Here is a 24428-nt window from a genome sequence, read left to right on the forward strand (position 1 = left end):
TATATATATATATATATATATAGATTTATTGCTAAACTTTGTTTAAAAATTTTATTTTAACCTAAAGCTACACATAGCAAAGCGTTAATCTTTGAGATTGTGCTTCAGTAAATTTAATTTGTATGATTACATATATATGTTTTGTAGGTTTTTACTTTGACATGTATAGAAGCTCACTATTTTATAAACACAGCCACCAGTTACTACGACTGTCGTATCTATTAGCAATGCATAAGAAAAAATGAATCTTTATTGTTCTCATGTTGATTCTATGCATGATACAGCCTAATACTATTGTCTTATGGGATATGTACTTGATCATAATCACAATTTGTATAGTGTAAATGCCTTTTTCTGGCGAAGCATGATTATGATAATTTATGTGTGTTATAAGATAGTAGTAATGGGTCTTTTGTATTTTTAACCATTACATTCTTTATTCAGTCTCTTGAGGTTGGCAATGGATATGGCGGACATTGTGTGGTTTAAATACTATTACACATTCTTCTTCTTGGAAAAAAACCCAAGAGATAAAATAGTTTAATGTTAAAAAATACAATAAGCCTATTACTGTTGTCTTATGACAAATAAAACTGATTATAATCAGGCTTAGCCAGCTTAAAGTCGTTCATACCACAGTAGTTGTTATTCTAACAAATGGCTTATGAATAGTTCTCCAACCACAATTTGTTCGTAGCATTTCAGCCTGAATGATGAGAGTTGGTACTAAGTGCCATACGTCGTCTGCAATGAATAAGATGGACATATTCTAGCTGAAATACTATTACTACCGTATATTCTTCTTCTTGGAAAACCTCTAAGGAAGCGAATGAAGACTGTAGTGTTAGTAATAAAATATGTCTTTACCATTTCCTTGTGACTAATACGTCGTTATTGTGACTATTATCGTTGCAAATGAAGACAATGCTCATTGTTCTAATCTTTAGAATCTTAATTAGGAAAGTAAAAAAATAAAATATTCTTAACTTGTTTATAAAACTCAACGTAGGTAATTAAAACGTAAAAAAATATAAACGGGTTGTTCTCTATGTTGTATACTTTTTTTTTTAACAGCAGATTTTCGTATCTCTTATCGGAGCCGTCATCGGGCAACAGTGTACTGGACAATACAAATTCGTATCCTTAATACGAACACCACAACAATGAGCTCATTATCTAAATTTATTGGTAACGTATTGAGCAGCTACTACGTCATGAATGTAAATATGAGGCGCCAATTATATGTTTTTAACAAAAAATTACAATATTAAATATATAGCTTACAACATTATAATATGAAAAAAAAAAAACAACACATAAGCTCCAGAACAAGTTGTTTTTATGAATTGTCCAGGCTCTCTAACTAACAAAAAAATTACAATATTAAACATATGGTTTACAACATTATAATATGAAAAAAAACACATAAGCTCCAGAACAAGTTGTTTTTATTTTGCTTAACGAGTCTCATCAAAAGTAAAAAAGTAAAAAAAATAAAAAATAAAAACGTTACTGATTTCAAAAATCAATTGAGATAACGAACAGGCATTATGACTTAATTGTGTTTCCATGAATAATTTATGATATGAATATTCGCCTTCGTCTATTATACGGATATTGGCTATATAATTGATTCTTGAAACCGTCGGTACTTGGCGAAACTCCATAATTACAGAATTGGGAGAAAAAAAGACAATTGTACGTTTCATAAATACTTCATTTATTAACAACCATGGTCTTTTCAGTAAAGGCATCATCAGGTACAGACTGTACCTAAACCTACGTGTTTTTCTAGCATCATCCAAATATACATCATATATTTTACATGTTTAATCTTTGATGATATAAAGTTCAACTAAAGAATTGTTTCGAAACACGTTTTTTTAGATTAATTTGTTAATCTCTTTTTAGTTTAAAGTTTAATATTAATAGCGTTCTGATCAACTTTGTTTTTAACGAAAGAAGTTTTTCCATATTACAGAAAATGTGAAAAAGTCTATTTTTAGTTTTTACTATGTTTTTCATCCCTTTTGATGAGTGTTTTATACAAATATAAATAAAGAGAAAACTAAACTCACAAAATTCGATATTCAAAATATGTGATGCTCATAAACACAGCATTATCAACATACCTGTAGACATGCTAAGGTATGAGACAAGAGAAACATACAAATTAATATGGTACACAATGCCTTAGGTTGATGCATAATGATAATACTTTTTACGAATCTTTCTTTACTGGCCCTATACTACGGGTTTCCTTTACTACTTTTGAGGACAGATAACAAGTAAACAGTTCTCCTAAAACTGGAACTGTCTCCTTTAAGGACAGAAAGTAAGTAAACAACTCGCATAATACAAAGATTGTCTTTTTTGAGGACAGATAACAAGTAAACAGTTCTCCTAAACTGGAATTGTCTCCTTTACGAGCTGAAATAAGTAAACAGTTCTCCAAAACCTGTAACTGTTTCCTTTAAGAACAGAAAATAAGTAAACAACTTTCATGAAACAAAGATTGTCTTTTTGAGGACAGATAACAAGTAAACAGTTCTCCTAAACTGGAATTGTCTCCTTTACGAGCTGAAATAAGTAAACAGTTCTCCTAAAACTGTAACTGTTTCCTTTAAGAACAGAAAATAAGTAAACAACTTTCATAAAACAAAGATTGTCTTTTTTGAGGAGAGATAACAAGTAAAAAGTTCTCTTAAAATTGAAAAATTGTCTCCTTTAAGAGATGAAATAAATAAACAGTGCTCTTAAACCTGGGATTGTTTCCTTTCGGAGCTGAATTAAGTAAACAAAATTCCTAAAATAAAGTTGTTCCTTTAAGGATAGACAATAAGTAAACAGAGGTCTTGTATTCCAAGATTCATTAATAGTCAAGAGGAATAGTTGTGGGACAAAACTAGAGATTAATTTGTGTTTTCTTCTTTAATTGAGACAACAACTAACTTCTATTCTGTCGCTATCTGAAAGTCATGGCGAATTTTACATTAATTGAAATCCTAATAAAAACTAAACTCGAATATTATTTCAGTTTGTCAATAGTTTTGAATTACCTGTTTACAGGGTGGTGAATAAAAGTGAAATGCGTTTGCATCAACATACTTTCATGCTATTAGGTTGGAGAATTAAACAATAATATTAATTTTGTCTTCATTTTCATGCACAAAATCCAGTGAAACCTACGACAGACGAGTTATGAAATAAATAATAAACAGACAAATTAGAATATTGAGAGCCTTAATTAAGTACAGTGAGGGAAATATTTCTCTGAATTATATTTCTCAAACTCTTGAAGTAAGTTTGTCAACTCAGCCGGATCTTACATTTTTTTTCCTTTTGGGTCTTTTTATTGTTTTTAATAATAATTCAGCCGAAGCTTGATTCGTTCTCTCATGTTTTATTGTTTTTGAAGTAACTACTCACCTAAAACAGTACTGGTTCTGTATTTATTTTTCTGGTTTTTGAAGTTAATATTCGGCTGAAACTTGATTGGTTCTGTGTCATGTTCTTTTGTCTTTGAAGTTATTTATTACCAAAAGCTTGCCTGCTCTCTGGCATTTTTTTCTGTCTTTTGTAGTTACTACTTACTAAACCTTGAGTGGTTCTGTGTCATTTGTTTCCTAGGTTTAAAATGACTACTCAGGTAAAGCTTGATCGCTTCTTTATCATTTTCTTTTATTTATGAAGATTTTACTCAACAAGAGGTCAATTGGTCCTCTGCCATTTTTTATTGTGTTAGTAGTAACAACTTAGCTTATATATGAATTTTACATGCTTAATTTTTATGTCTTTCTATTTCAGTATATATTTAATATAATATAATCAACTCCGGCGAACAGTTAGGAATTATACCGCTCCTTATAACGAAAAAAAAAAACAAAAAAAAAAACAACTTCTGATCATGCAGTAACAAGTAGAAAATAAGACACACAACTGTACATTTACCAAACTCTGCAGTATGGTTGTGTATTATGCTCGTGCACGTGAATATGACAGGTTACATTTACCAACTCGTATAGCAGCGATAGTAGTTTTATTTACTTGCACTCTTCATCACATTAGAGAAAGAAAAACAAACAGCAGGTTTTCTTCCGTCCTCGTTTCCCAACTTTCTCTAACTATATAAAACCAACGCTGTATCAGTTACCTAGTCGATATTTTCCTAATGTTCTGTATTATCTTCACAAAATTCTTCTTCTTCATCGATAGGTAACATTATTTCATACCCGAATCTAAACTCTAATGTTTTATAATATGTTTAGATTCTGTATTGTTATCTACTGACATCGTTTTAATCAATAAAATCTGTTCAACAATATGTATGAATCTCTTAAGAAAGTTCTACTCTTGCTTACAGCTAAAGGCAGACCACATATGTAGTACTGACTACCAAGTTTTTTGTACTATTAGCGTGTTTTTTTTTTTTTAAAGAAACAGAGCACGCTGTCGCTTCTTCATGTCTTGTATCTTGAATGTCTAGTTGACTTACTATACTTTTTCTTTTCTTATTTTGTTTTTAGTTCTTTGTCTTGGATTAATTATGTTTTTCTCTTACTTTCCAAGGGATCAGCCGTCTCACATAGAGCAAACTTCATTTGATCGCACTGTAACTATAAGATTAAACAAAACCAGACGCATTTATTCTTACTCACGTGAAATTGACCTCACATTAAGATTGACAGGTACACGTGCAGTTAATTCTATTACTCTCTACACTTTAGTAGCTCATGAAGCTAGTTCGAGTAATAGACAACTTTTGGCACGAATGAGTTTTTTGAGGTTAAAGAAAAACTGAAAGTTACGCGGTAGAATATTAGGAAGTGAAATTAATTAAAACTGACAGACGTCTTAGTTTGGAATAGGTTTAACTAAAAGTTGTAATATAACTTTAGTACTAGAAAAATGGTATATAATTCGTTCTTAAAAGTACAAAACAAACTAATAATTTTTCTTGTTGATTCATAAAATATACCATATCAAAACGTTATAGAATCGTCTAATTTAAATAAGTGACAGTAACTTTAAAAAAAATATTATTTTCGTTTACATTGAAAATAATCTGTGTTAAGGAATTGTTTTCTTAGTTTGTGTGATGATGTATTGAGCAAAACATTAAGTTCCTGGAGCTAAATGAATCTTATGAGAACGGTTTATATTTGCTTATGCACTGACGTGCAGTTGTGGCGAAAAGTGTGAAATCTTTAGCATTTATATATTGGGTTCACAGGAGTTCCTACTCATTTAAAGGCATTGTTGGAGAAATGAAAGATATTTGTATATTAAACGTTGAAGGCAAAGAAAGAAGTTTTAATGTTCTTCGCGGAAGACAAGAAACTCCCACTGCAAGGGTGTTTAGAACAGCAAAGGGTTCCGAAAGCACACTCCAAGCCAATTCACAGAAATTTTCTTATTTGGAAAGTGAAGAGCATGGTAGAGTAAAAAAACTAAAAACATTTGATTCAAAAACTAATGCAATGAAGCTAGGCATATGCCATGGTACCATTAACATGATAATGAACAAGTTTTTGAAGTTGACGATGGTTCAAGAGGTAAAAGACTGAAAGGTACCAGTACTATCTCGAAATCAACGGCTTTTTTTATGAGAAAGAAGAAACTGGAATTACAGTAGTTCCTTACGAACAGCTAGCTTGGATTAAAATGTCGTTTTTAAGAATTCTCTGGTTCTAAATATATGAAGGATTAGTAAAAACGTATCTAGAAAAACAAAAACACGTACAGCCAAATATGATTTTAATAATTTATGTTAGCCCTAAGATGTTTTAATTTTCTTTATTTTTCTACGCAAACAAAGACATAAAGGAAACAAACTTTAGCATTTTTTCTAGGAAATAGTTTTGTACAAACTGACTGTGATATATATATATATATAAATATGTTTAGTAAAGCTTGCCTTTACGTTTATAACGATAAAATCCGGTGTTCGATTCCCCTAGGTGGACAGAACACGGATAATCTAATGTGTAAGTTTGCATTAAAAGGCCCCCAGTGGCACAGCGGTATGTCTGCGGACTTACAACGCTAGAAACCGGGTTTCGATGCCCGTGGCGGTCAGAGCACAGATATCCCTCATGTAGTTTTGTGCATAATTAAAAAAAAAAACAAGCGTTAAAATAAACATACAATACATTAATGTAAAAATATAATTTCATTTATGCTTAAGGAAATACATATTAATTTTTCCCCTCAGATATTGTGTTCTAAATTCCTGTTTCCGTCGGAATTAGTCAGTGCTTTGCGGTTCCTTAAAAAATAAACAACAAAAGAAAAACTTTACTATACCTACAATATATACTACAATAATAAACGACAATTTTGGAAAGTACAAAAAAGATTCATGCGGTTATTCCAACAAAGTTTAATAGTTATGTTTTCTTCCGCTTTGTTGACTCCTGTGTTCTCAATCAGATTTTCCAGAAAGCTACTATGTCCCAGTATAGCTTAAAAGCATTTCAAATAATAAGAGGACTTTGAGTCAAGCAGATGGAATAATGACTATGGTGATACTAGACATGCTCTCATTGGCGTAAGAGTGAATATTTTCTTCTGCGTGTTTGATTTTCATTGGTTAACTCCTAAAAGTGCAAGAAAATGTTACTGTATTTCAAGGAAATCAGAGAAGAGTATAAAACACGTGATTGAGACGTTGGGGAATGTTGAAATTTCCCAAGAGCGATGCGCGATCTTTATTAGGACTAGCACGCACGCATTTGTAGATCGCTCCATTTATTTGCATATGGAAAGTAGGCTGATCATATGAAGTATCAGGCGATTTCTCGGGCCTTACAAATTCAAGATCAGTGTATCCATGTTAATGCTAGTTTGTAAAAAATGATCTTTCTGTATGTTTAGAGTATCTAGCATGTAGTATTTAACACTGATCAGTGTATCTGTATATACGTAATTACCTAAAAAGACATTTAAAATGCCGTAAGGCATTCCAGATATACAGAACGTTGGATAAATTTATCTCGTATTTGTATTTGTTATTGAAACCATTTAAAATAGAAGAAATGTTCTTTCAGTTTCAAAGAAACCAATGATATCACACAATTATTTATCAAACATCTACCACGCAATGATCAACACCATTCTTCACTGGTGAAATTGCCACCAGAGGGCGCTGCTGGATAGAAGCATAAAATAAAGATTGTCCGATATTCTAGGGGTTTTGCTGCTTCATCGAAACGAGCATGCTTTCCCAAGTTTCAATTATATCGCATAATGAGAAAGTTATAAAACAAAGTTCCTAATTAAACTGTCGAACAACTTAGTCAAAATGAAAGTAGATTGACAAAATTCCAAGCATATCTTTATATGCGAATAAATATATTTTAATTATAATAGACGTTGCTATAGTTGAGTATTGATACTTACTTGAATGATCTATTTAACATTATCACAAAAACAACTTGAATTAGAGAATTTCAGAAAAACTAAAAATATTGTTGTTTAATAATTCGTTATTAGTAAGCATTCAATCAAGTACTCACCAAAAATTTGGAAATCAAAAAAGACATTCTCAATTTTGCGTATTCTTTAATTCGAGGATTTTGAACAGTGCTTATTTTCTAGAAAAAATGTACTAGCTATATGCTGACAGGTGTGGAGGTGGGGTATTCAGTTTTAAGAAAGAATTTCATAGCTATTAAGGCTACCCTTTGGGGTTGGAAGGAGTAATATATCTCACTAAAATTGAGGCAGTCTTAAAACTACTTAAAGCGTCTTCCACCTTTAGATAAAAACAAATGATCTCAAAGAGGTTGCTGGTGTTAATTTCGAAGAGATCTGGCAGAAATTAACGCTGATTTCAGAAACTAGTGAATAATAAAATCCCAGAGTAAGTCAAGAATTCAGTTGCCAACAAACAGTAAACATCATGAAGAGAGAAGCGAACTGTTAGTTTCAACAATACAATGGAAACTGCTAAAGTTTCATATTTAGAAAAATCGGATCGTTATCAATATTTATTAACTTAAATAAAATCACAACCTATATCTCCATAATTCAACTTTATTAATAATGTTACATAATGTAATAATGTTACATTCTGGAGATATAGGTCGTGATGTTATTTAAGTTTATTAATAATATTACATAATGTAATAATGTTACATTCTGGAGATATAGGTCGTGATGTTATTTAAGTATATTGAAATTTCTGATAATATACTCCAGTTTGCGTTAAACAAAGTTAAGAATGATAATATAAATATTTATTATTGGTATACCCCGTATAGGGACGTGCACAGACATACATATAGCTATAGCCTATGTTTTTAATGTTTTAGCTAGAGAATGCATATAATTAGGATCAAGTAAGTTTGTGGGAGTTGGCCTAGAAAGGAAAGTTTTAAATTTGACGTCACGAAAATCTAGTAAATTTATGGAGTATCGACAGACGAGGCTAGATCATAAATATGAGAGTAAGGTTTTTTTTTGTTTTTATTGAGTAGTTAATTTAATTACTTAGAGTATTTAGTGAATTATTTCAACTGGCCAAGAAACTGTACATTAGTAGTTGAGTACGATATTTTCATTTGAACGTCAGTTGTAAACTTAGACCAACAAGTATTAGAAACTTTACGAAAGAAATAAACAAGTATGCCACCGTTAGGTGGGCTGGACGTTGAATTATTTTCACCATATAATTTAAAAGAAAAGAACAATATAGATATTTTATACTAATCATAGTGACATACACATATCTCTATACATGTAAGTATTTCTTAGTGCTATACGCTCACACACACACACACACACACATTATTTTAATTAAGAATGTATATCTTACTATTTTGACCAACAAAGTGTCGAACTAAGTTTACCATGACGGTCGCTGAGTACGAAATCGATTAGGGTAATAATTACCTATATAGATACACACACACTCACTTACACATGGTTGAAAACTGTGATGCTGTCCGCAGCTCAAGCATACAATTACCCTTGTAAAATATCTGTATAAATTACCTATATACACTTAAATTTGGTTCAAAACTGTGTGATAATTAGTTACTTGTTGCCTAATTTATTTAGTACTAGCCTACTGTCATGACGGATTGAGTTCGTTTCCTTGTAGGTCTATATCGTAAATCACATATATAAAAGTAAAATATGTATACACCATCGATTTCTCTATTTTACTGGATTACTTAATGCTACGCAGATGTGAATGCAGTTCGTTGCTGTGTCGGGTGTCATATAAATTTGACCTAGACCTGGTTGAATGGGTAAAATCGTTTATAGAATATATCTATTCAGAAAATGGAGATGGAGCTGAGTTGGAGGTTAAAAGGTGTAAAAGGTGAAATATTTATTTATTTATTGGTTGTTGTATATTTAGTTATTCATTCGTTTTTATTTCTTTATTAGCTAGATCTATACAACATAGAGATCAAATATCTTTAATTATAAGAAAGTACTTCGAAAGAATTAAAATATATAAATAAATACACATACAACAAAACATTCACCTTTACTAATGAATGCGAAGTTATTTCTTGATGTGTACTACAATTTCGGTTCAATCTTTCTATCAATCTTATCGATGCTACAGTGAATAAATTACGTTTAAGATTTAGTGCTGTTGTTGTTTCCTTGGTGCATAGCTACAATGGATTATCTGCACTCTGTACACGCGAGGAATCGAACCCCAATTTTTGCGTTATAAGTCCGTAAACTTATCATTGACCCCCCGTGGGACAATATTTAGTGAATAAAATTTACAAACACATTTTCAGTTCTATTCTAATAAATAAACAAACAGATAAATAAATAAATATACAAATAGGTTGTATACTTTTCTAATTTGGATGATGTTAAATTAATCAAAGTAAAAAACGATAAACTATATATATATACACACACACAAACAAACATTACTACATTAAGAACTAATTAATGATTAACAGTTAGGTTATCAAATAGGCCATCATCACTGTGATGCCAACTAAAATTCTATTACTATAAACTTACTGTAAAACAAATGAACAGTTATGTTCGTATTATGTGTATGATTACGTCATTGTCACACATTCGGTTTGACAAATCAGAGCTAGGCGAAAGTCTGTCATTAGATGCTCGCAGAAATTTCCGGTAGTTTCACGCTAATCTCATACTCGGACAAGGGGCCTGAGCAGTCCAGTTAAACACATAAATTGATTATATACACGTATATCTTGAAACATGATTACCTTTCTGGATTCGAGCAGATTAATACCCAGGAAGAGATATGAGCAATCCAGTTAAATACGTAAATCAATGACATACACACATATATCTTGAAATATTACCATGTTTGATACTGACTTTCTTCATTCAAACAGATTCAACTATTTAAACTTATCATAGAACATTAGTATTAACCCTACTATATTTTTAAACACTACATTTTTGATCTACTCCGTTAGAGATTTTCAAGAATTAGAATAGTATATAATAAATATGTTTTCTTTGGAATTAACAGCTTTCCTTCGCATATCTTAAAAACTTTTTTAAGATTTTCTTATATTAATAATTAATTTTTCTTAACTTTTTGCACACACTAAACTAGATTAAAATTAATGTGTATATTTTAAATAATTGGTTATATAAAAGGATCCTGTAAAAGTGTTGCTCAATATGCCTTATTACCTGATTCATAACGTCAAGCGTTTGATACAACCTAACAAATGAGTATTTAGGCATCTAACTTAACAGGTCTTATCAGAATGCAGAATGTCAAGTCTATGTTAATCAAGCAGTCGGATATAGAGGTCACTGGCGTCACTGATGTTTAGACACAGTAAACCGAGACTTTTAAATAGTGCATTGGATTGGATTCATTCTGGTAAATCAGGAATAAGATGAATAATGTTATTGTATGATTTTAGGTAAACACACGTATGTCAGATGAAACCATTTGAGATTAATGTTTACGTTTCGTGATTTGTTAATTGAAAACAACATTGTTTTTTTGTTTTTTTTTGAGGAACGAATACGGTTATTTTCAGTCAAAATTACTTTCAGACTGTTGATTTATTAAACAAGATGTTTGTTTCTATTGTGATTCGTAATTCAAAGCACGTGTATAGTGTAATTCATACCTAGCTTTTGATATTAGTTTAAAAAAAAACCATTTATTGATCTACTGCTTCTTGTGAAACATGTGAGTGCAGGTTGGGATGTTTTTCTTCAAATATTTCAACTGAAAAGCTTTAAAAATGAGTACAAACAAGAACGATAAGCCAGTAGTCTGAAAAGAGCTTTTTCACGTTTTCCTTGTATTCATTCTTTTCCTTTGCAAACACAGACTTTAGAAGTCTACTGCAAATACCTTACCTTACATATTTTGTAAACACTCAAAATGCCGACGTCGCATATTGTATTTAAACACGGAGAGCAAAACTTGAAGATAGGTAAGATTTCACAAGTGTATTTTCCTTCTTGTAGATATACACATGCTTTATTTTACTCATAAGTATGTTTTCTACCAAACGTATCAATAAAAGACTCATATTAAATAGAAATTAATATTCATGCATCCTCTTTTTATATTCAGTGACAACGATTACATAGTGCGCTTACGTCACAGCGAACTTATATATATAAACAATATGTGGACAGTGTTGATTAATAATCTTACTTAGTTTGAGTAACAAAATTTCTAGGCTTTTTTTTTATAAGTAAATCTTCAGCAATATCCAAAACTATTTTTAATTCCTAAGTGCCAAAAAACATCTCTAACCTCAGTAGCTTAACTCTCCTAAAGATATATTTAAAGTTAATAACGCTTTGGATCAATATCTGAGAAGCGTTAAACAACCATAATCTATACCAATTTTCTAAGTTAAGATAAACTAGTAGATCGAAGAAGGTAGCATGTCAGTTTAACATACATAATTAGCAATAGTAATATATGTAGAAAGATAAAATGACAGTTAAACATACGGTAGCAGGTATAGGAAGATAAAACGATAGTTTAACATATAGTAGTAATTAAAGGAGGATTATATGTCAGTTTTAAGTTTAAGATATTGTTGTAAATAGTGGAGGAAAACGTGTTTAACACACGGTGGCAGATGGTGAAGGATGACATGCTACTTTAACACACGATAGTAAATAGAGAGAGATAATACAGCAGTTTAACAAGCTGTATAGATAGAGGAGGATATCATGTTAGTTTAAAATGAAGTAGTAGCTATAGGAGAATAACATATTAGTTTAACACACGGTAGTAGGTAGAGGAAATATTAGATTAACTCAGTCAGTAGATATGTATTTCGCTTGAGAGGATAGCACAAAAAACAATGTCAAACTTCAAGATCAATAGAATAATTACTGACTTGTAATAGTTACCATACTTACAGAAATAAATTTGAATTCTCATCACCAGCACAACTATACAAACAGATTTTGCAAATTAATCTTTCTTTAGGTTAATTAGTAAACATTTAATTTTGTCTTTACGATGGGTAAAACAGCGACATGTGAGTAACAATCCATAACGTTAGGTTTCTGGATTGAAGAGCAACCAGTAATTACTTTATCTTAACAAAGATTGAATTATAACCAACACTTAGTTACAGTAACAATGCCTGAGTTTTATCTGTGCTACGGGTACAAGAGAATAATGAATTATTCCAGTAATTAAATTATATTATCAAAGATTGACTTCTAATTAACACAGGAACGGTAATCGAAATTCACTCGGCACTAATGGTAGGGTGCAGTTTAAGACATTACCACTTTCATACTCCTTCATTATCAAACTACGTAAAGTTTTACTGGGTGACAAACTCTATCATTGAATTAGCTGACATAGGAGAGCTGATACTGCTCGAAACTGCAATTCTTCCCTCTTGTGAAAGGAGTGTGATTACCTAATATGAGGCCCACCATGGCCGGGTGGTTAAGGCGCTCGACTCACAATCTGAGGGTCGCGGATTCGAATCCCCGTCCCACCAAACATGCTCGCCCTTTCAGCCGTGGGGGCGTTATAATCTGACGGTCAATCCCACTATTCGTTGATAAAAGAGTAGCCCGAGAGTTGGCGGTGGGTGGTGATGACTAGTTGCCTTGCCTCGAGTCTTACACTGCTAAATTAGGGACGGCTAGCGCAGATAGCCCTCGTGTAGCTTTGCGCGAAATTCATAACAACCAACCTAATATGAACTTAATGCTCTCATCATACAGTTTACCCCATCAAGATTATAGAAACATTTGAGTACTAAAATCAGCCGAAAACCTAAATAATTTCAAACTCTCTCTCTCACTCGCAATGAAGGAGGATAAGTGTACAAATATCTAGATACTGCAGCAAAATAAGGTAGGACATTTTGTACATTACACATATGCAAGTACATATATCACTATAACAATTAGCTGAATGAATCAGCTGAACACTTACGCATTTTCTACTGTGGGTGCGTTTTAAAAGTGACATATCAATTTCGTTATGCGGTTTTAAACAAACAGACAAAAGCCTTTTTGGCGATACATACTGCTAGCTAACTTCCTTCTTGTCAGTAGTTGAAAATTAGGTACAGCTACAGATAAGGTATTTCTTACCTGGCCTAACTTCATTTCCTATCACACTCAAATCTGATGAACCTAATACAATTCTTATAGAAACAACAGATATTACTGTTATTTTGCCCAATCACTCTGAGGTATTTGGGGATAGAGAAATGTTCGTGACATAATCACTAACTCATATGTTTTCTGGTAAGGGAAAAGAGTGTTAAAAACCACGGGAAAGCAATTTTATTGAGCAAGGAATGCGTGTTGCTAGAGGCACGTTTTATGAGAATTTGTACTTCCTCTCGCAGTTATGGAATTCCATAATTCTATTAAAAGAAAAGGATCATAGTCAATATTATGTATATGCAGACCTACTTACCGTATGGCTTTTCCTTAGAAGCTGGGTTTTGACGAACGTGCGCTCCGCTGAACTCTGGCCACAGGTGAAGTAGAAAAAAGAAAACAAAGCAAATATGTGCCATATTTTCAATTATTAGGGCATTAGGAAAATTGAGATGTCTGCACACAAAATGAGTCCGTAACAGAATCCTCATAAGGCTAAAGATATACTATGTGAAATCTCTTACACGATCTCTGTGGCCAGACGAAGTGTTTGAGGGATACAAATACGACTGCTTTAAATACCCCATCAATCGATTTGCAGTGCTGCTTGTAATGGTCTCTTGAAGATGGCGCCACAGGCAAATTTGGTTTTGTTCTATTTCTTTTCTAGAAAGTATTAATTCAACAAAAAACTGGCGCTTTGCACTAATTATGATAACACTAGTTATGTAATTATGATTACACAAAAATGTAAAACACTATGATCCAATTTGAAACGGTGTGTACCTCAAGTATTTCAACATCTTCTGATTGTACATATATGCTTACGGTTTTAACGCAAAATACCTTTTAAATAAAGTAAAGCAAACAAATTAAGCATATTGTTATTTTATAAAACTAAAGAATTATATTACACATAAAGTTATTCAAAACAATTTCTAATGTTACTTTACATATGACAATGAAGTTCACAATGTTGGACCTCTTCACAACAGTTTATGAAAGAAGCTATAGTAAATATAGTGGAGAAATTGTAATTTTTACTTAGCAAATAATGTGTTGAAAGATCTCTCCCTCTCTCTCTTAATTACATCTAGAAAAAACTTGAATAAATGACAAATTACTTTATAAGTCATCTTTAAGTTGATTTCTGTACTAATTCCACTGCGAATGTATATGACTAAAAGTCCCTAAAAATCCATTTTGAAAACATTTCATCTAGTGCGCTTTTAATAAGATTTGTAAAAACTCAGATGGCTTATTTTTACAGAAATAAAACACCAATAAATTTAGTATTATGTATATATATATATCATGTATATATATATATATAAATTGGGAAAATCTTAGATTAAAATTTTCTATTTCGTTTCTGTTGTTTTCATACACTGAAAATGTTCTTTTGTTCTTAAACGTTTTTCTTTTTTAATTGAATGTTTCGATTTTGTTTCTTTTACGTTCATGCTTTCAGGATTATTTTTGTTCTTAATCGGTCTACATGTATATGAATTATTAGAAGATTAAATGTTCCTGATCTAGTAAGATACATTCTCTTAAGTTGAAAATTATTAGTTAGCATTACTTAAATGCTCAAAATAAATACTGTATGATACTGACTTAATGGAATTAAACATATTTTATTAAGCATTAATATGTTGTTTTTATTTATCGGGGGTGCCATAGAACCTATTTGTATGTTAGCCAGGCTTAACAAGTATGTAGATTTATGCATACGATTACTGAAGTAAACTTTTATTTTAAGAAAATGTTGCATTAGCAACAAATAAAATTATATATTGGATAAAATTATTAAATTATACAAAATATTTTCATCTTTAAATCAAGATAACGTTGATGTATTTAGTTTTTTGAACTAATAATAATAAAATTTGCATTTTTAATAACTTACTTATTTGTTTGTTTTGTTGTTAGGCACAAAGCTACACAATGGGCTATCCGTGCCGTGCCAACAACTGATATTGAAACCCAATTTTTAGTGTTGTAAGCCTGCAGACTCACCGCTAAGCCACTTGGGAGGCTGTTTTAAATAGCATGAGAAGTTTTGCTGAAACGTTTAAATACAGTCCTCATAACGTTCGAAATCTCGTAATAACGTAAATAAATTTCAATATTTTGTTGAATGAAAAAAATAAAATACTATCTTTTTGGAATCAAATTTTTCCAGAAAATAGTCAAAATATTTGATGGTTCTTTCCTAAAAGTTGGCAGATAAAATGAATAAATGTCAGAATAGAATTCATATCAGGTTTGGTCTATTGGGGAAAGATTCACTTCCTGATTCTAAAATGTATGATATTTATTATGATACTGATTATAAAATATTTCAACTGGCCCATTTTAACCTATTCTGTAATTGGGAGATCAATAACACATTTGGAGATAGTTAGAATAATAATAAAAAAAAAACATTTTCAAATAAATCATTCATTTCATACGTTTAGCATCTTTATGAGATGTCTTGTTCAAGAGGTATTTATTAAAGATCGCATTATTCACTTGTCACAGAGGCCGGAGAAGTGGCAGAAGCGAATCCTCTAAGAACGTAGAAATCCAACGATTATTATTTTATTTGTACTTGCCTTTACTGTTACGTGCGGGGTTTGTAGTGAAGGGTTGCAGAATTTGATTAAATGTAGATTTAAGTAGCTACAAACATTACTTATTGAGAATATGATTACTTAAATATTTCACATCAGATTTCTGCTCAGAATTTGAATCGGATAAAGATACGACATTTTCTGAAATAACTCTTGTAGCAATTGAAAGTTTTTCCTTCTGTGACTCTCGAGACACTTCGCCTTTTACTGGATCTGTCGAACAAACCAATCAACTGTGATATTAACCGACATAGCGGAAACCTACAAACATTTCTGTTAAACTATATCTTTTTCTTTACCTAATGATTGAAAAATGATGTTTCTTCATTCAAGAAAGTTAAAACAAATCAAAAGAAAACGAAAGCAAAGGAATACTCTCGAAAGCAACAACAACAACAAAATGCATATTTTCATACTTCTCCTGCGATTTGTTTTTATGTAGAAATAAAACGAGTTAAGATAGTGAAATGCAGCTTCCAAGGTCAGGCATTTTTTAATATAGAGATGCAAAAAGGGTTAAGATATTGAAGTGCAAGTTAGTAGGTGAAGCATTAAATAGAATATTTCTCAAATTAAGTTGAAATTCGAATTTTCTAACATGAACCGTGTGTTATACATACGTGGTATGAACGCCAATATCAGAGAATCCTACGGTTTAAGTAAAGTTTTTCCTGATTTTAAACAACTATCTAGAGGGTTTGTAGCCAGCCAGAAGCACAAGCCACTATAAGAACTTAATTAGGCCTTTTAAACCGAATAACCGTATTAGCTGTTAATTTCATGACTCTCCCATGGCCTGAAGTGCGATTAGTCTTCAGCGGCATCGTCTGGAAACGTTGATCTTTACGATGCGCAGCCCGGCACGCAATAAAGAATATGATAGAAAAATATGATACGACAGAACTAGACAGTTCATACTATTGAAGTATATGTGTTGTGATCAGTATTCTACAATACCGAGAGTTAATAACAATCTATACGGACGATGATCCAAGTACAGTGCTGTCTTTTGAATGATTTTTCCATAGTAGATCGTACACAATCTGGTGGACATGATTACGCACTATTTCCCAAAAACTGAAGTTTTCATTGCATCTGGTTTCTGCGAAAGGACTCAAAGTCAATATTAGACCACACATCTTGAGAAACGTTCCAGAGACCCTTCACTGCACGTGGACTCCATCTTCGAAGAACTCGTTTAAAAAACCAAAAAAAATGAACAAATCAAGAAACAAAACTACTGGAGTTGCATTGGAGAATTTAAGATGTGTATGCTCGAAAGGTATATAGATATATATGTATGTGGAGGGGAGTTAAATAATTTAAGATGTGTATGCTCGAAAGGTATATAAATATATGTGTGGGGGAGTTAAATAATTTAAGAAGTGTATGTTTGAAAGGTATATAAATATATGTGTGGGGGGGAAGTTCAAGAATTTAAAAAGTGTATGGTCGAAAGGTATATAAATATATATATGTGGGGGGGTTAAAGAATTTAAGAAGTGTATGCTCGAAAGGTATATAACTAAATATGTGTGGGGTTAAAGACTTCAAGAGTGTATGTTCGAAAGGTATATAAATATATGTGTGTAGGGGAGAAGTTAAAGAATTTAAGAAGTGTATGTTTGAAAGGTATATAAATATGTGTGTTGGGGGAAGTTAAAGAATTTAAAAAGTGTATGCTCGAAAGGTATATAAATATATATATGTGGGGGGGGGTAAAGAACCTGTTTCACATCCAAAAGATGGGCGTCTAAGAAGATGTGGGGAGGAGAAATGAAAGGTTGCTGAGGGGGGGGGTATCTTTGAGGCCTGTGATAGTTCCACAGAGTGGCGGATGTTTCTAAAGTGTATCGTTAGGGGATGGGTGGCTGTTCAGCTACGTGGAGTGTCATCAGTGCAGTGCATTCAATTCTATGGGCTGATATTTTGTTACGTTGTTCACGACCAGACCACGAGAAGGTGTTGCTATTCTTGTCTGAATCTGGTTGTTAAGTTATGTCATGTTAGGTTATTAAGTTATGTCACGTGAAGTTATTAAGTTATGTCACGTTATACAAAATAATATAAAACCTACTATTTCATTTTCTATAGTTCCTAACATAAAATTAGTTCCAGCATTATCATTATAGTCAATTTTTTACTTTATAATTTTACTTAAGTATCCATTTATTCAATAACCAACAAAGCACTTGAATATGTAAACATTAATATTTTATGCTTCATTTATTACAGTCTGAATAATTTACTTACATGATTATCCGTATACTAATTTAACTTACAATACGCGTAGTGGATTGTTTTCCATATTAACTTTAAATATTCATACACATCACATAAAACATAAAACAACATTTTATGTCCAAACGAAAATGCACAGTACGATTGTGTGTTCAATTGTCTATAATAACAAACAAAATGTTTGAATAAGTAAAACTAATAATTTTGTTTAATCGAGTTTCTTACAAAGTTACTATATGGATAGCCTACTTCTTAACTTATTTATATTTTTGTACGTATATTAAGCTCATTTACAATCTATGAAAAAGGTTGTTTTCCATATATATATCTTTAACAAAATTATCATTTACCTTCACAGCTTATGCGACGAAACAGGTTGTTTAAAAAAATAAGCTGTAACCAAGTGTATAACATATACAAATGAAAGTCTGTGTTTGATCGTTTTACATATAAATTAACACGAACCAGTCCTTCTTCAGGATCACGAAGATTGTAAGTTAATTAGTGTATGGATGATCATATGAGTATGATGCATAAGATAAATATACGGAGTTTGAATGTTTTGGTTTGTCTTTTTATTTCAACAAAAGTGTCGTTCATGTGAAAGTTAAATATATGTAAGATTCAGACAGAATAGATATTTGTTTTGTTTAGAAAGATATTTTAATTTATACGTATTTCACACCTGCTTATTATATTATATGAAATACTGTAGCTCTTTTGTATAACATTATATGAAAATAATGTTAACTCTTGAAATTGTTACGAGTCAAATACATTATTATACATTATACATAACTCATGCCGCTGTATAGAAAAAAATAACTCTTCATTGTTTGAAGTTAAGCACAAAGCTACACAATGGGCTATGTGTGCTCTACCCACCACGGGTATCAAAACCCAGTTTCTCGCGATGTAAGTCCGCAGATATACCGCTATGCCACTGGGGGCTGAATTCTTTATACTTCAAACATATATATTACATATAGTAACATTGCTATAACGTAGTTATTTTGTGAAATCATTATCGGTTTATGCTAAATATTTGTTCTTCAAAATATTCTCTGATGTGAATGTTCTCCTGAGTTGCGGGATGCCCGAACGTGTCATTTTATTATCTTCTGTTATTACTTATATTCGGGCATTCCACGAATCTCAAAACGTCACATCAGATTTTCCCCCCAAAACTGAATAAGGTATTCAGATTTTGCCTGAAGTGTTGTATAAAATCCTGTAAAAGAGCGAACGAATTAATTTCATGTTATACAACCAGAACTAAACCAATGCTTGCACATGTATTAATTTTGATCTTATAATCGGACTAACGCTGCCTTTCCATATCGATTTATGTGAACATGTTATCACAGCATGTAAATGTTATACAGTTGAAACAACCTTACAAATGTCGTTAGTCGTCTGTATGTTTACGAAATATTCTTCGAGACTGATATGTGCTTTATAAGACCCCCTAAAATATTAGGGTCAAAATTAAACATCTTACAAACACCAATCTCTATTTCTAGAATAAAATGGGGCCATTTGTTCTTGTGGTAACGATATATTTTCAGTTTATAATGTTTTTGATCAAATTATTATCGCATTCACTGTGTGTGTTTTAACTATGAAGCTTAGTGATCATTTAGATATTCGAGAAAACCGTGAAAGAGCAAGTATTAGACTAATAATGCTTGTAGATGGCTTGAATGGGTAATGAAGAAAAACTTTAATATACGTTTAACATAACAGCAAATGTACAAAGTTTCGACAAAGTTTTATCATCAGTGGAATTATATCATACCGAAGAGAAATATTTTGTATTACAATTTAGCATAAATTCCGAGTTTAACGCATAACATGGGCACATACATAACGTACACAAACACGGGTTTCATAAAATAACTATGTTATCTATGTTACTATGATGCAAAATCTTGAAGTGTAAAGACTTTTCTTGAAGAATCCTAGAATGGACCGTGCTTTATGACTCCTCACTGCGATGTTTTAGTCAAAACTAGAGTCATTTGTAGAAAGTTTCTACATTGTTTCTATAGGTTATATAGATCATAATCAAGGGAAGTCAAGCTGCCTAGTTTTCGCTTTGACTTACTCTATTATTTTTAATTTCTACGATTCAGATTAAAATATCCAAAGTTTGAATATTTTACATATAAATTAACATGAAACAATCATTTTCAGGAACACGACGATTGTAAGTTAGCTTAATGTATGAATGATCATACATATGATCCAAAGGATAAATATATAGTTTGAATGTTGTATTGAAAAATTTATAAGGAAAATAGTTCTTTTCAGGACTATGTTGATTGTACAATATTATATTAGCAAACCATAAAGTAAAGAATGCAAAGAGTCAAACTGTAACAAACTCGATGAAACATTATATTATGCAAACAATTTGTTTGTTATTGATTCGGTTTGTTTTGAATTTCGCGCAAGATTTTACGAGGTCTATTAGCGCTATCCGTCCGTAAATTAGCAGCGGTACTTTAGAGGGAAGGCAGCTAGTCAACACCGACAACTCTTGGGATACTCTTTTACCAACGAATAGTGGGATTGACCGTCACATTATAACGCTTCTACGGCTGAAAGGAAGAGCATGTTTGGTGTGACGGGGATTCGAACCCGTGACCTTCAGATTGCGAATCGAGCGCCCTAACCACTCAGGCCATGCCAGAATTTGTTTGTCATTGTTACTGATAAATTGAGTACACGATGTACTGTCTATCTTTCTTTATGTAATTTGTAAGTTAAAAACTAATATGGGGATAATCACGTGTGTAAGTCGTGAAATACCTTATACAAATCTTTAACTTCTTTATTGAATAAATCGATATTGATGTAAAATTATAAAGTAGAAAAGATGACCATAACGATAATGAAGAAATTAATATTATGTTAAGAACTATAGAGAATGAAACAGTAGTTTTTTATTATTCTGTATAACACGTGAAAATTTGACAAACAAGTTCACACAGGATCAACAACATCTTCAGGTGTTTCCCTCGCGAACCATATAACAACAAAACATCAACTCAAAGAATTGGATACACGCTGATGATTCTCCGCATTTTTACACTGCGCATAGATTATGTTATCATCCACTCCAAGCAGCACACTATCCGCCACTCTGGCGTCACTCTTTGAAACTATGGTACCCACTGTGCGGTAGCCTTTCATCTCGCCTACCCTCAGGCGCAGGCATCCTTTAGGTGCAAAACAGGCTCTACATATATTGGTATGCTGTAATTCCAAGTTGATCGGATATTTTTAACTGTGATTGCTGTGAATGATTCCAATTTCATCGACAATCTTTTAATTGGATGCTGTAATTCCAGTTTCACTGACTTTTTGAAGGAGATGCTGTGTTTCTAATTTCCTCAGCCATCTCTTTCATGAAAACAGCAGTTTACAAGAAGAAGTGACTGAAGCTTTCCACAAACGTTAAAGTATAATATGAAATGAAAAACATTGTTGTAACCAAATGTTAAGTCCTTTTAAATGGACAAATTACTTATTTTAGGAGACAGTATTTGTTCTCCATGGAAGTAGAAACTGACACAACGGGAAATGTAGGACGACAGAGAAATATGATGGTACACATCAAGCCAATCCTATACAATGGCTAATCTGTAAACCGAATCTCCCGTTTCCAAAAGCCAGTGTGATAAAGCTGGACATATCTTTTTGTGTATTGTAAACAAGAGAAAAGTTTAAGACTTGAAAGCAACGATTTCTTTTTGAGAAAAATGTCTGAAAACAAGAATCATAGCAATCCCATTCGATCACATACCTGTGAAGTCCGTCTCTGTAATTCTAATAGACTTTAGTGTTTTAATGTATCTGCTGAAATGTGGTCTTGGAAACGAACGTTCATGTACTGTGGAAAGTTTATAGAGATGTTGGATTTAAGAAAGACCTTAACGTCGTTCGCAGAAGTTTGTTGCTAGGAAAACTTGGTGCCTGGCAATAATGTGTAAAAATGTACATAAGACTGAGTACAATCAATGATAGAAAGAGTAATTCCTGGAACATCGTTCTCATAAAATGCGATTAACCTCAAAGTATTTGCAAAGATAACAACGTTAAATACTTAAGACTGAAACTTAGGAAAATATATTAAAAGGAGGCCACATATTAGTTTCGCAGTAAGAACTTAGAAAGCACATGAATAAAAAATATAATGCAACATAAAATATTTACTACTGTATAGTGTCTGCGAAACAGATGGTTAATTCTTCTCCCATGTTAGGTTTAAAGTCCCAGGAAACTACAGAATCCCTGTTTCATCGTGAATTCTCGTTTTATTCTGTGGATATTGAGAAGATTTATAAGTACAGCGTTCGAGGTTTTGTTTCTTCAGCATATATATATGTGTGTGTTGAAAAATGTTATAAAAATACAGTACTAAAGACCAGAGTGGTAAACGTATGAAACGAGTTTTTAAACGAAAAGAAAAAGAACATCAGAATCATTTTTTCGAATTGCAGTAACGTCGCAAATGTGAAGATGGGAAAGGACACAAAATAAGATTTTTAATATAAAAACTTTTTAAGGCTTTAACTTTCCATGAATATTTTCGATACATTATGACTTCTTGAAGCATTTGAAATTATATCAAGTGCTTACAATAGTCTCCATTTACTTTAATTTTGAAGGTGAGTTTTCACATACCGATCTCTGTTGAGATGTTGGAATAGTTGTTTGAACTGTGTAGGAAGCAGAAAGACTTTCCAAACAGACAGTTGGACAAAGAAACAGATATGCAGAGAGATAGCTAGATAAAAAATATAATATAAATAGACTGATAATTTGACTAAGATACTTCAGTGAAAAGTATTTTTCCTCAGTGGAATGTATAGTTTATATTATCGAAAGATATGAAAGATTACTTGTGAATATATGTATATATTCAAAAGGACTAATACGTGAAAAATTGCTTATGACGTATATAAAAACAGAAATAATAAAAATTCTGCTTATACTAGCTTTATTGAAGTAATTATGTCTATTTGTTATAGTTTTATAACGAAACGTATACATTCAACTCCCATAAGTTGAGAAGAACAAGACAGTTTTGAGATTACGACGTGCTAGGCTTATTAGAGTAATAGCACAACATTGTTAGGACTACAACCGGCTACATTTAATTGGATAAGATCAAAACATTGTAGAGACTTCAACCTGCTAGGTTTATTTGTGTAAGAACAAAACAGTGTTGAGACTACGACCCGCTTGGCTTGTCTTGGCTTTATGGAAATAAAACCACTACATAAAAAAAAATGCACACAAATACTGAGTACAGTTATCTTTGAGGTGTAAAGTCAATGAATGTAAATAGTGAAGTACAGTGATCTTTGGCAAGTGAGGCCAGTGCCTATAACAAGAGATGGAATCACTGCGTGTAGAGATTGTAATACACTGACTCCTAGAAGATGAAGCCACAGCATATAAAGCATCATTATATTTTGTTTCGAAAACACAATTTATTATTTTCTTTATATCGGATACGAATGTATTTTGTGTAGTAGCTGCAATATATCTAAACCCTCCTTACCAACATTGTGTATTTTCAGTAATGGTTATTTGGAAGTAATATAACACCTGTTCCACTATAATGGGATCGAAAGCTCAAAAGAACGACCCAAAGGCCTCAGAAAAATGGTTTCTTCTTCACTCAAAGTTGCTAATGAAAAAAAAAAGGCTAATATTCATGAGCTCAAAATTTGAAGCTGCTTTGATGCCTGTGGTTTAATGTTAAATGTTTGGAAGATTGATTAAATAAATATTCACTTTGTAAGTACTATTTGTGTACTTAGAAGAAACTAGTAAGCTAAGAAATGTCAAAGTAAGCGCAATTTTGTTAAAAAAACTTCATTTTATACACAATATGACGGAAAGATCATTCAAATTGAGTCGTCCTACATTAGGTCAGTCCAACTTGGGTCATCGCAGGTTAGG

General features: G+C 31.9%; 1 protein-coding gene across 4 annotated transcripts in view; it reads right to left on the reverse strand.

Annotated features, from left to right (window-relative positions):
• Positions 1-24428, reverse strand: part of LOC106473320 (hemicentin-1-like) — a 196928-nt gene that overhangs the window by 97210 nt on the left and 75290 nt on the right. The window contains exon 1 of one of the 4 annotated variants that reach the window (XM_022402767.1): positions 13907-14136. The exons of the other annotated variants lie outside the window; for them this stretch is intronic. Within the exon in view, the coding sequence (XP_022258475.1) occupies positions 13907-14081 (175 nt within the window). The 5' untranslated portion in view covers positions 14082-14136. Of the gene's footprint in view, positions 1-13906; positions 14137-24428 lie in introns of those variants that run through there. 4 annotated transcript variants of the gene reach the window in all.

This window comes from Limulus polyphemus, unplaced genomic scaffold, assembly GCF_000517525.1.
Source record: "Limulus polyphemus unplaced genomic scaffold, Limulus_polyphemus-2.1.2 Scaffold128, whole genome shotgun sequence".
Taxonomy (NCBI): Eukaryota; Metazoa; Arthropoda; class Merostomata; order Xiphosura; family Limulidae; genus Limulus; species Limulus polyphemus.